Consider the following 13814-nt stretch of genomic DNA (forward strand, 5'->3'; position numbering starts at 1 on the left):
GGTATATATATATAATCAGGGTTAATAAAGCTCAGAGTTTAATCCATGCTCTTTGCAAACTAAGTCTTGACATAAGGGAGTCCCAACGTGTCCTTGTGTCCAGAATGCTGATATATAAACATTCCTTGGTTTTCAGAAACCCTACCCAAAGGGAAACTTTTTCTCGCCTTTCTTCCTTCCAACTTTTAGTCCAAACACAGAAGGACAGATCCATCTAAGTTTGAAAGAGGCGTCATTGGAAAGCCCATGTGTACCCCAAAGCCCTGAAGCATGGTGAAAATGCCCTTATGCTTTGGAAAGCTTTTTTTGTTTCCTTTCCTCTAAGAGTTATTTCCTCTTGGGGTTGTTTTCTAACCCTTCATGTTAGGAGGGGCAGGGGTTATGGGAAGTAGGTCAAGGTCATTAATAAACCCTGCTCCTGAAAGAGACCTTTGGCCTTTAGATGGAGGTGCTTGCCAGCGTTGTCCCAGAAGCTCTGCTTTGTATTTCACCTGCTCAGCTATCACCATGAGTGGCTGGGTCACTACCTTTATTTCTCCCACACCCTTCCTGAGAACCCTACTTTCAGTGAGAGAGATTAAATAGTGTCACCCTACCCCGCCCTGACAAATACAAGGAGGGTCAAGAAAGGGCGATGGGGAGAGTGGGGATAAAAGCAGCCAGCCAGTGGGCAGGAGAGCATTTGAAGGGCAAGTGCTGGCTGGGAAGGAGGGTCCTGCTTTCAGAGACCCAGCACTGCTGTCCTCTGTGCACTGGCCCCACCTGTGGTCCTGGTGAGGGGTGAGGGCATGGGCTCCAGGGAGCAGGTCCTGCTGCTGCTGCTGCTCCCAGTACTCCTGCTGCAGGTGAGCTGCATGCACCTAGGGTTGGGTGAGGATGGGAAGTGCAGCTCCAGAGGCCTTATCCCTGTAGGGTGAAGGGGGCACTGTAAACACACCTGTGTGCGACCTACTGGGTCAGGCCAGGGGGTGCATGTGACCTGGGCACACGGACAAGGAAGCTGTAGTCTGAGTGTCATGTGGCATGGGGACAGGACATCTCTCTGGTGTCAGGACAGGCTAGGTGGGCTCATGAGCAGGTATGTAGAGTCTGTTATCTGCAGAGGCAGCTCCATCGTGCGTGCACAGGAGGGGCTAGGGGCCCAAGCTGAGGGCTGCAGCCATGCTCTGGGGACCAGCCTTAAACCTTCTCTGTATGACACAGTCATTCATATAGGTTCCCACTCAATCTCAGTTTCATTGAGTTGGTCCCAGTGCAGAGTGACCCTACAGAGCAAAGAAGACCTGCCCCACAGCCTTGTGAAGCCTCTGACGGCCTCATGTTAAGAAGCTACACTGCAATCCCACAGGCACACAGGCTGCTCTGCGGGAGAAGGATGGGACGGGCAGTTTCCTCTCCTGTGATTTACTGCTTCTGAAAGCCCATTGGTGGATCAGCCCATGGGTTCCAATTTGATGGTTGTTGTTGTTGTGTGCTGTCAAGTAGCCTGAGACTCATAGTGACCATGGGTACAACAGCCCTAAACCGTGCCCTATCCTGTGACAATCTTATTGCCTCTGACACACCTACCCCTATTTCCCCAGTCACTGAATCAATACATCTCATCGAGGGTCCCTCTCTCCTGCACTGTCTCTCCAACCTCCCAAGCATAACATCCCTCTCCAAGGACTGGTCTCTCCTTGTAACATGTCCAAAGTATGTCAGACGAAGCTTCAGAATCCTTGCCTCCAAGGAGCAACCTGATTTAACCCTCTCTAGGATGAACCTGTTCATTCTCTTAGCAGTCCATAGGATATTCAATACTCTTCTCTAACACCACAGCTCAAAGGCATCAATTCTCCTTCTATCCTCCATAGTCATTGTCCAGCTCTCTGATGCATAGCAAGTGATTGCAAAGACCATGGCCTGTATCAGGCACACCTTAGTCTCCAGACTAACATCATTGCTCTTCAGTACTTTAGAGAGGTCTCTAACAGTAGATGGTACACAACAACAAATCTCTCCAGAAGCAGACTGCTTCATCCTTCTTCCCTGGAGCAGCACCTTAGGGTTGGGAGCTGAGAATTTACTCACTTCGCCCTCAGGGCTGCTCCATTGCTGCTGTAAACAGAATTCTTCCAAGGAGACACCCAGTCACACTTCTGCAGGACAGAGAACAAATCCATAGTCTCCAGGAAGATGAACTGAGTGAGCTGGTGAGGGTGAGGGGCTCGCCTCCGCTTGCCCACCTTACCTCTGTTACTTTCTCTCAAATTGGTTTGTAAATGCTGGAACCCTGATGTTCAAATGGGGCTGATTCTGTTTGCATGTCCATTGGACGGGGTTAATGTTGCGTGGGCGTGCTGCTTATGACTAATTTGCTTTCCGTGGGTGAAGGTGGGGGGGCACACAGCTGTCACATTGTTGATGTTTTTTCTTCCTCTCAAAACTAGCCAAGGGTGGGCAGCATTGCTGTATTGATAGGCAAAGACTGGGCAGTGGCTTGGGCTGCTTTACTTTCTAGCCCAGATTCTGACCTGCCCATGGCCACCTGGTGGTCGCCAAGGGCCTCCAACTTGACTACAAGTGGCTGTGGTGGTCATCTGGCCATTGTAGCTGTCATAGCTTGGACCGGCTCACAGTGCCCTGGGCACAATGGACTAGATGCTACCCGGTCCTGCCCTGCCTCCCCAACCATTTGTGAATTGGACCATTGCGATCTGTAAGGTTTCCAGGAGGCGATTGCCAGGCCCTTCTTCCTAGTCCGGGAATTGCCCAGCAACACACGTTAACAAATACTGATGAAGGGTTTTAATCTTCAGCCACTGTAAAGATTCGGATTTAACTGGTCTGGGATGTTTCTCTTAAACCTCTGAGTCCATGTTCCTGACCCTTAAATGTGGCTGATAACAGTAGCTGCCTCCCTGGTGGCACTGTGAGCAGCAGCCCGAGACGTGAAGGAGCTCACCCCAGGACGTCCCTGTGAACGAGCTCTGGGTTCTGGTCTTCCTGGGTCCCGAGCCATGGTGGAAATGGCTGGCTGTCTTCTCGGTGCTCATGCAGCAGGGATTTACTACCCTGGTGGTGTAGTGGATTAAGTGTTGGGTTGCTAATGGAAAGTTCCGTGGTTTGAATCCACCACTTCACAGGAGCCAGATGGACAGTCTCCTCCACTCCAGATGAACAGATTTGGAAAGCCGTGGAGAGCTGCCAAGTCAGGATTGGTACTGGGCTCTGAGTCAGGCACTTTTCCCGAACAGAAGCCCCAAAAGTCCTCTTAGGATGTTCAGCCTCAAACCCACTTGCTGGCAAGTTGAGGCAGCTGATTGTGACCTCAGAGTGGGCTGCGTGCTCCGGGGTGTTCAATGGGCTGGAATGTACTGCAGTTTAAACCCGGCTCCAGCAGCCCCTGCTTCGGTCCTGGTCCCAGCAAGTGTCATCAGTGCACAGAGCTGCATCTCCCCTGCCATGCCCCCTGCCATCCCCCCCTGCCATCCCCCTGCCATCCCCCTGCCATCCCCCCTGCCATCCCCCGTTGCATCAGCAAGCTCATGTAAGGGTGTGTTGGGTCTGCACGGCGGTAGGGATTGTACTATGTGTGGACTCCACCACCTGGTGAGAGAGGCTGTATGTGGATTCCAGGGACACTGTCAGAGAGGGTGGGCAGCACCAAATGCTCTATAAAATTTTTATAACTCTCTATACAGTTTTTATGCTGTGTTTCAGCACAAAATTATTCTTTTTAGGCAAAATAGGCCATTAATTAGATGAGAAGAGAGGAAAAATTTAAAAAGTAAGTTGAGCAAAGTGAAAGGCAATCTACAGTAAGGGGTGCATCAACCATGTTAGTGAATTCTATTCATCAATTGTAATTAATGTTAGAAAACAAAATATATATTAAACTGAAGAAAAACCAATACGAAATTGCAAGGTTATTAGGAAAAAAATAACCCTGTAGTTAGTTAAGACGACGAAAGTTTGTTTTTTGTAAGCTTATCTTGCATGCATCAATATGCTCACCAGGCTGAAATTGTGGTGGTCTATCTACTTTATTGACCCTATCAGTGTGCATGGGTCTGAGCTGTCATTATTACTCGATTACAATGATGCTTCTAATCACGTGGTTTCATCTGCACCCAGCTACAAACTTGTTTTCACTGCTGCTCACACGAAGTGTGTCAATGATTTGTCAAATGTTTTGGTGTTTTCCCTATACTTTTTTTTATTAGTAGTACTTTTGGAAGCAAGAGAGACATCCTTCCTAAACAACTTGCGTCTGGAAACTCTGTGAACTTTGATGATGTCGATAGTTGCAGAGGGATTTCAGTCAGGCCTTTTGTTCATAGGGTCACTCTAAGTCATACTTGAAGGCCATCAACAACAACAACAACAGTACTTTTGAACAGATGCAATTAACGTTTGTGAGAATGAAGTGCTAATTAAAGGAAAAGAGGGAAGAAAAAGAATTCTGCTTTAAAGTAGAAAGATTTTCTAAAACAATCTTGTTGTGAGTACTCATCTGATCTGAGCAATTTGTCCTGGAGCAGTTCAGGGCTGCATGTGGGATATTCTATGACTTATCTGTTGATGTTCTGTATGGCGGTGGCCTGTGCATTTCTGTGACACTAGGAATAGCATCTATACTTCAAACACCAGCAGAATGGACAAGTTTCAGGGGAGTTTCCAGACTAACAGGTTGTGAAAGACTACCTAAAAATCCACTTACAAAAAAACATGGAAGTGAAACCTTGTGAATTGTTGTTGGTAGGTGCCATCGAACAGACGACCATCCACAGGGACCTAGGAACCACACACTGGAACCTTGCCTGTCCTGCACTGTTGTCATGGTCCCAGCCACACTCACTCCCCTCATTGCGGGCGCTGTGTTAACCCGCTTTGTTGAGGATCTCCTTCTCTTTCTTGGGAACTTCTGATACATTCTGATATAGAAAGTGGGGCACCTTGTGATATTGTGAGCCCGAAGGTGAGCCCTCAGGCTGGGAAGGTGTGGAAACACAACTGAGGGCGAACTGCACTCTCAGAGAGGAGTCTACCTTAACGACGGGGATGGAGTAAATCTCAGCCAATGAGGGACCTTCATGTACTGATGTAACTTGACTCAGAATGGGGGAAAAGATATGTAAACCTCTATCAAGAATCAGAATATAGACAGTACAGAGCATGAACAGGGAAAGTGAGAAGTCAGAGAAAGAATGAAGTGGATATTTGCTGTAGCTCTTGGGGGCTGTCAAGCTGTGTATGACTCATGGCGACCCTAGGAACAACATCCATGGCTTCAGTGAGTTGAAATGGACTGACATTGATTATTTTCAATCAGACAGTCGTATCGCCTGCTGTTCCCGGTAGAAGAAATGGAAGAGGAAGGGGCATCACATCCACTGTCAAAAAGAACGTTTCGAGGTCTATCCTGAAGGTCAGTCCTGTCAGTGACAGACAGCGTCAGCACACCTGTGAGGAAGATCAGCTGTGTGTCGTCAGCCGCTTGACTCATAGGAATCTTGTGTACAACAAACAGTCCTGAACCCTGCTCTGTCCCTAGCCGACCTCATTGCCTGACACACCTGCCCTCGTGATCCTAGTCAATGAGTCAATCTGTCTCTTCATGGGTTTTCCTCTCTTGTGCTGTCCCTCCACCCTCCCAAGCATCATGTCCCCTTTCAAGGACTAATCCCTCCTTGCAACATGTCCATAGTGTGTCAGTTGAAGCTTCAGAATCCTTGCCTCCAAGGAACAGCCTGGTTTCACCCTCTTCAGGATGAACTTGTTTGTTCTCCTAGCAGTCCACGGTATATTTAATACTCTTCTCCAGCATCACAGCTCAAAGGCATCAGTTCTCCTATCATTCTTAGTCATTATCCAGCTTTCTGATGCATAGCAAGTACATTTTTGGGGGCACACTATTACAGTCAAAGATGAAGAAATTGAAGATATCTTGGTGATTTCTGAAGCCTAAAATTCATCAACTATGCAATCAGGATGCACTGATAGCCACTGACGGTTAGGATGGAAACAAAGAAGCAGGGACAGGGATGCCACCAGGGGTTACTGCCCTGGGTGACACCAGCTCTGGGGTGACACCATGTCCATCTGATTGCGGTCTCCTGGATACTACCACACCTGCAGTTTTCTCTTGAATTCTCCACACCCGGGTTTATCACTCTGACAGGAAGCCAGGTGACAAAGTCTGAAGGCTGTCTTGAAGGCTTGCCTCTGTGTTTCAGGTCAATGATTGGTGATGACAGAGTCAGGAGAAATGGGCCAGCTCCTCCCACTCCAACCCTCTGAAGTCCCAGGAGCCAGGGGACCTGCAGCTCTGGCTAGAAGATCAGGGAGAGGGGAGGAATGTATACACGGAGCTTCGCCGAGGAGGGAAAACGATTGCGTCCCGTTTTAACCTGTGAGGCTCTGAATGGAGTTATCATAAAATATGATACTGTTTCTGCTCTGATTGTTTCATTAGTGATATGAAACCCATCCATCATCTTCGTTTAGGAAGATCAAGGTTGGAGATTGTAGGGGTGAGGGGAGTGATCAGAGGGGGTGGCTTCAAGGCAGGCAGGGGATAGGGCAGCCACTTCTAGCCCGCTGAGCTCTGTCCTGACAGCCCTGGAGGCCAGGTTTTGCTGAAGCCTGATGGAGCCTGTACTTTATTTTTTTCTTTTTCTCATGCTCTGGGTGTATTGAGCAAATGAATTTTCCATTCAACAGTTTCTGCACATTTTGCACCATAACGTCGGTTGCTGTAACCTTGAGGAAACAGCCCTCTTCTGGCTTGTCCCTGGCTTCTCTGGCCCAGTCACCCTCCTTTCCTGCGCTTTCTGAGCTTTGTTCTATGACAAATGCTGCCTTTCGGTCTGTGGGGTTGATTGTACGGAGAAATAAGGCTCTCCCGGGCACCATTATTCACTCCTGGGCTCTTGTTTGGCTGAAAGTGGTCCCTGAGGATGGGCTGGGCTCCAGGTTGGAAGGGAGTCTAAGGGCCCCAGTCTTGGCGTCCCCCTAGTTTTTGTCAGGATGCCTAGTTTGTTTGACGATTTTGGACTTTGTTATGCCAGTTGTTCTAGTTGTAGTCCTTGCCCTTTGAGATGTCAGTGGAGAGAGGAAGTTAAGGGTTGCAGGAGACATCTGGAGAGAACAGTCAGGAGAATGTGCCAGGAAGTCATGGAGGAAGATCTTGCTCAAGTTCTTACTGTAAGCTGCCGCCGAACTGACTCAGACATGGTGACCAGGGCCAGTTATGCACTAATGGCCAGTGGCCTGCGTTCACTGTTACGGTCACTGCATTTTGAGCACCTGCCAACCTGAGGGCCATCTGCTAGCCTTCTCTTAGACAGTGTTCTATTGTCACCCACAGGATTTCCACTGGCTGTTTTCAGGAGCGGATTGCAAGACTTCCTTCCTAGTCTATCTGGGTTTGGAAGTTCTGCTGTGACCTGTGTACCCTGGGTTCCGATGCTGGCATTTGAAATACTCCTAGCATAGCTTCTGACGTGCCAATCACCACAGTATGACACATGGGTAGATGGGTGGTGGGACCTGAACCATAAGGGCTGGGAATCTTTTAAAATTGGCAGGATTTGGAGGCTGGTTGGAAGTAAGGATGAGCGAAGAGCTGGTATGAAGGGTGACCTCTGGGATGAGCAAGCAGGAAGCTTACCCTGGATTAAGGAGGGACAGGTGTGCATTACACGGGTCGGTCCTGGACTTGTTGGGTTCAGGTTGTCTATGTGGTAGGAACGCTGAGTAAGGACTGGGTAGTAAAAGCAGTAGTTAGGAGGGTGGAAAGAGGACTTATTTATTCTTAGGGAGCTCTGGTGGGCTTCTGGGAAGGAGCTGAACTGCTGGTTCAGAAGCAGGTGCTTCACAGCCCTCAGCTGCTCTGTGGGAGAAAGATGGGCAATCTCTTCCCGTGTGGTTCCCGTCTGAAAAGCCGCTGGAGGGTCAGCTATGGAGGGCTCTGACTCAACAGCAATGAATTTGAGTTTATTTGGTTTTCAAAACATTTAACTCTAATGGTGCCCTAAGCACATTGTGTGTAAGAATAATGTTATCTTCATGATTGGAAAGGAAGCTTGGTGGTTAAGCAGAACTTAAGCCTCAGTTGCTAAGCAAACAGTTGGTGCTTTGGGGCTGACAATTGCAACATGGGGGAAAGACGTGGTCACCCATTTCCACAGAGAACAGCCTTAGAGCCCCGTGGAGCACTTGACCTCTGTCCCACAAGTGGTTACAACCCCGAGATCAAAAGAACTAGATGTTGGGATCGTCTTAATAGCAGCAGGTTTTCTGGTCATGAATGGTATGCTATCGCGATTAAACAGGTGTGTGTGTGTAGTTGTATACATAGTTAATGCTCACATCAGGCCTGACGGGGACATCCTTACCGGCTCAGAGAAGTGGCGTAGTTTGCATAACATGATACAGCTTGGAAGGGGTGGGATAGGATTGGAACTCAGGAAGGTGAGCTTCAGAAACCCACTTCCACTCAACGACTACTCCACGTTGCCTCCATCACCCAAGGTGATGGCCGCATGTGGCTACTTCCACAGACATAGATCAGGATCAAGTACAAAGGGCTCTTCAGCTGCTCAGCTGCAGAAACCACATTCAAGGTCACAATAGACACAATAGAGATACAATAGACACATAGAGGACAATGCAAATTAGGGCATTTCCAGTCCTCCACTAAGTTCTCCTGGAAAGCCCTCATCTGGAGCTCAGAGAGAAGTATGGAGCATAGATTAAGCAAAATCATTCACAGAGACTTGATCACAGTGGCATCAGAATACCAAGTTTTCCATGGATGAAAGTTATCACTCAAAACAATACATCTTAGTCCAAGGGACTGGTGGTTATTTGACCCTCAACTTTCATGAGTCTAAGACCAGAACTAGGCAGTGCCCGGCTACCACCACTGACCACTGTGTAAGGGCTCACAACAGAAGACCCAAATCAGATATGGGATATGTATGACAACACTTACCCCCAAAGGCCCACCTCACCGGCCCTGTATCATAATTAATGCTGTAAAAGGAATATGAGTCAACTGCTGGACGGAAAACTGATTGTAAACAAGACAAAATAACCACACGTATTCAAGTGTTCCCTGGCTTGTAGGCAGCCGTGTAGACCTTAAATACTCACTGCTGGCTCAGACAATCCCCACCCGCTCCTGTAAGTGCCACAGCTGTGCCGCTAGGCCAACCCAAGGAGACTGAGCAAATGCCCCAAGTCCAGCACCATCTGTCAAAGGATGAGTGGAATGAGCCTTGCAGTAAAGTTGTCTGCCTGTGACTCTGCTATGAAACAGTTCAGCGAATAGGCCACTAGAAATTCCCCAGCTGGAAAGACTCGCCTCAATAAAGACCTCCCCCATCACGTTCCAGAAAACAGAGTCAAAGGGAACCCACTCCCATCAAGTTGAGGCAGACGCACAGGGCAGAGCAGAACTGTTGCATTGCGTTTCCAAGGCCCTAATTCTTTACGGCAGGAGAGTGCCTCGTCTTTGTCCATCGAAGTGACTGTTGGGTTTGAACCACCAAACCTTTGGTTAGCTTTCACCACAGAGCCACTGGGTCCCTCTGGCTTCAAAAAGCCCTACAAAAACAAACCCACCAAACTCACTGTCATCAAGTCATTTCCAGTTCATGTGACTCTGTGGGATTAGGATAGCATACAGCTGGCCCAGGGTCTAAGACTGTAAGCTTTAAGAAAGTAATTCCCTCGTCTTTCTCTCTCAGACCATCTGGAGGGTTTGCACCACTGACCTTTGAGTCAGCCTCTGAGCCCTTAACCCTGAGTCACTAGGGCTTCCCTCCCCCTGTGATGTAAATCTTTTGGACAAATTCCCTACAACTGGCAGGGATGGAGATACAGTAAGAGCACGAGAAAGTCAATGCTGAAAACACAACAGTTTCCAGACTTCCCGCATTGCACAGATGTGGAATCTCAAGTTCATTTCCGAGGCAGGCATAAAGAGAGGAGAAGTGAAACACACTTAATGATGTGGAGCTTAAGCACCGGGGTGGAAAAGTAGAAATATTCAACATTTCAGACGTCTTTCTTAACTAACACTCTTGCTGGCTGTTTTTGGAGTTGGTCACATGCTATAGCAGTGAAATGAGCTTAAAACTTACAGAGCTTTAGAACTGAAAGGGCTCTTGAAGGCATCTCGCCCCAGCCCTTGCTTTATGGTAGGTGAAACAGCACCGGGAGAAGATTGCACACAGACATATTCTGGTTAATAGTCTAGACCACCTGGAAATTCACCTGTCGTCAAAATGGAATGTATTCATCCAGTCTTTTAGCAAGAACTGCAATTTTCAGTTTTAAAGTTACATATGTGATTGGGCAACTTAATCTGACTCCGGCGTTGATCAGGAAGCATTCATTATCTAAATCGACTGATGTTTGAGGTTTTAGAACTCAAGGAGGTCCACGAGTCTCCTCCTTTTAGTAAACAGACACCCAGTGAGATGCGTTGATGCAGTGGCTGCAGCGGTGGATGTAAACGCAGCAGCGCTGGTGTGGACGGTGCAGGACCAGGCAGGGTCTGGACAGTTTGTATGTACGATCACACGGATCAGAGCCACAGAGACAGCAGGTGACAGCAGTGACGTAGTAGATGGCAGGAGAAGCACCAAACAACCCAATAATGTCACAACAATTTTGCTTATGTGGACACTTCATCAGGAAAGACCAATCAACAGAGAAGAATGTCATGTTTGGCAATGTGTTTGCTGTGGCTGTTAGCTGCTGTCACGTTAACCATGACTCATAACAACCTGGGAACAGTAGATTGGAACCTTGTCCTCTCCCGTGCGTGCCATCCTTGTTATCTCTGATATCCTTGAGCCCATTGCTAGACTCACAGGTCTATCCAGAGGGTCAGTAAATGGGATACACACCCTCAGGGCCATGGGCTGATACAACAGCTATACCAGGAGCTCAAGCGGCCTTTGTCGCAGGGACGCTGCGGGACTGAGGGGGACACTGGGGGACCCAGCAGTGTGTCGCCCTGCTCCCCACAGATGAGGCCACCATGTGCCAGAGGCCACTCAACGGCATCTAAGAGCGACAGCCCTTGTAAGTAATACATCCAAGTACTAGGATTAATGCTCCTTTAATTTCAGAAGAGAAGCCGTATTCAAGATGCTAAGGACAAGAGATCTTATACTCATCCAAACGAAACGTTTTCAATTTTGTATTTTTTCCACGGTTTATATTGGGGTTTACTTACAAGCAGGGTTTTCCTTTTTCTTTTTAATTGTGGAAGGTTTGTATGACTTCAGGCAGTTTTCCTCTGATTCTGCTAAGTCTTTTCCCTACAAATTAATGTCATTTTTGTTTTTAAGGTTGATATTGTCAGCAGCTTCCAACAAGACAGAGACAATCTTACTAGTCAAATAAAGGTGGGGCTTGGAATTCGATTTCTTAATAAATCAATGAGAGGGCACTTCATGAAGAGACTGGATGTAGGTTTAGGTTCTTTGTGGTCTGTTTGGAGCTGGTAGGGAATGAAGTAGTTAATAGACGTGGGTATCGGCTCTCCAGGGATTGCAGGAGAGGAGTTAAGGTATGTCTGGCTTGTTATCAAAGCAGAATGTGAGAAATCTCTCATCAGAAATCAACCAGATGGTGCGAGCCCTGAGGCCTCCTGGTGTTGTTAAGAGCCAGCAAGTTGACTATAACTCATTCTGACCCTGTGAACAACGGATCTGAATCTTGCCCTACCCTGTGTCAGCCTCACAATGTCTGATACACTCAAACCCGTTGTTACAGTCACTGTGTCAATCCACCTTGTAGAGGGTGTTCCTCTGACCCCCCAACATCTTTCCCCAAGGACTGGTCCTTCCTGATAACATGGCCAAAGTCTGTGAGACGGGGTTTCTTTCCCTCTAAGGCTCAGTCTCACTGTCTCTGTCTTTACGGATGTTAACAGCTTCACGGTTCTCAGCTGTGAGCGAGGCCTGAGACAAGGAAATGGCACCAGCAGCAGTGTTGTGAGCACCTGCCCTGTTGTCACTCTACCTGACTGTCAACAGTCCCTGGGTGGTGCAAGCTGTACTCAACGACCAGCCCAAAGGTTGACAGTTAGAATCCACGCAGGGGTGTCTCAGAAGACAGGTCAGGTGATCTGCTTCTGAAAGGCCTCAGCCTTGAAAACCCTCGTGGAGTGGCCCTCCTCTGCACAGGAGCCCACCCAGAGCCAGAACCGACACCATGGCAACCAACAACCACAGCCGCCTCACTGTTACTTATGCACGGTTGTTCTCCCGATCAGTTCACTTCCTAATGAAGTCATTTTAAAAGGACGGCAAAACCTGTGACGGCCAGGACTTGTGTAATATTGAAACCCATCAGAGAAGGAAAATGGGAACATTTCCCACTAAGATGAGTGTGGTGTTAGGACTCCTGTCTTTTACATCCATTGACTTGGCTCCTGTCCGGAGGCGTGGTCGCCGGCTGCCTCACCTGCAGACACAAGGTTCACCTGCTGAGAAGCATCTTCAACATCATCAACAGCTGTGGGACCACTTAAAGGAGGGAGCTAACCTGACTCTCATCAGGACGAGGTGTGGCCTGATGGAACCCTGGAGACAGAGCTTGTCAGATGATTGAAGGAAGAGCTGGCTTGTGACTGCTGTGGGGCAAAGCCTTCTGGGTGACTGAGGAAACCAGAGGCTTCTTGTGTTCGTGCTGCCGGCCTGAACTTGGACTTTGACTTGTTGACTGAGAAGCTGCCTGAACTAGTTGAGGAATTGTGTCTTGCTGTTACTCTGACTTGGAACTATAGGACTAAACCTGGAATTTCACTGTGTGATGTCCTCTGCCTCCCAACCCAGTTCCTTAAGAAACCCCACAAGTGAGAATAAGTTCAAATCTGTAGGTGGCAATGACTTTCCAGCGCAGTGATTAGTAGAAGTAGATTTGACCTTGTGGCTGTCCTTCTGGTACTGTGGATGTTATTGATGGGGACAGCTCTGTTCTGTGGAGTTAGTGCAAGTCAGACTCGGCCTTCCCACACTACAGCTGCACCTTATTCAATCATGATAGAAAAGGAGCAAGATCGTACTTGGCCTAAGAAGGACAACTTGTGAGACTCGGGAAAGGAGGTAGTGCTATTGGATTACAGTCGGAAGCAGGAGTGGCATCCACTTCCTAAATAACATACCTCTGCAAACTCTGTGAACTTTGATAAATGAGGGCTTCAGGCCTTTTTTTCCCCATAGGGTCACTATGAGTCATGCTCGACTTGAAGGCAATCAACAACACTGGATTGCAGTGGCCTCATATTTCACTGTGTTTCTACTTTGTGGATACAAATCAACAGGCTAGAAGATTGTTTCCATGTGATAAGCAGATGTCAGCTGTGAAATACATACGCGTGCGCGCGCGCGCGCACGCACACACGCACACACACACACACACACACACACACACACACACACACACACTATCTCTATCCACCCATCTGTCTGTCTATCTATCCCTCTCAAACAGAACCATGCTGTGAAATCTCCTGCCTGACAAGCGTCTGAACTGAAGATCTGAGTGTAAGTGTGTTTGTCTCGGTAAATAAGCTCAGTAAATGAGGAGGCGCTAAAGGCCCGTAAGAACTGAACTGAGGCTTTCTCAGCAATGATTTCAGAAAGACTGGGAGACGAAGGAATGGGAATAATGTCTCGTTCTTTTAATGGCTGTTGTATGTCCGTTGTTCTGCAGGCATCTGACACACGTTTAATGCTCTTCCTGTGCCGTCAGAATCGCTCATCTCACTGATTCTGACGTTTGGTGACCCTGGAGGGCAGAGT

At 48.1% G+C, this 13814-nt stretch overlaps 1 protein-coding gene across 1 annotated transcript in view; it reads left to right on the top strand.

Moving 5' to 3' along the window:
• The first annotated feature begins 788 nt into the window (after window positions 1-788).
• CDH26 (cadherin 26) overlaps window positions 789-13814 on the top strand; it is a 45639-nt gene continuing 32613 nt past the window's right edge. The window contains exons 1-3 of the mRNA XM_006896928.1: window positions 789-845; window positions 11031-11085; window positions 11317-11411. Coding sequence (XP_006896990.1) covers window positions 789-845; window positions 11031-11085; window positions 11317-11411 — 207 coding nt within the window. The remainder of the gene's footprint in view (window positions 846-11030; window positions 11086-11316; window positions 11412-13814) is intronic.

This window comes from Elephantulus edwardii, unplaced genomic scaffold, assembly GCF_000299155.1.
Source record: "Elephantulus edwardii isolate Elephantulus edwardi_28Jun2011 unplaced genomic scaffold, EleEdw1.0 scaffold00193, whole genome shotgun sequence".
Classification (NCBI taxonomy): domain Eukaryota; kingdom Metazoa; phylum Chordata; class Mammalia; order Macroscelidea; family Macroscelididae; genus Elephantulus; species Elephantulus edwardii.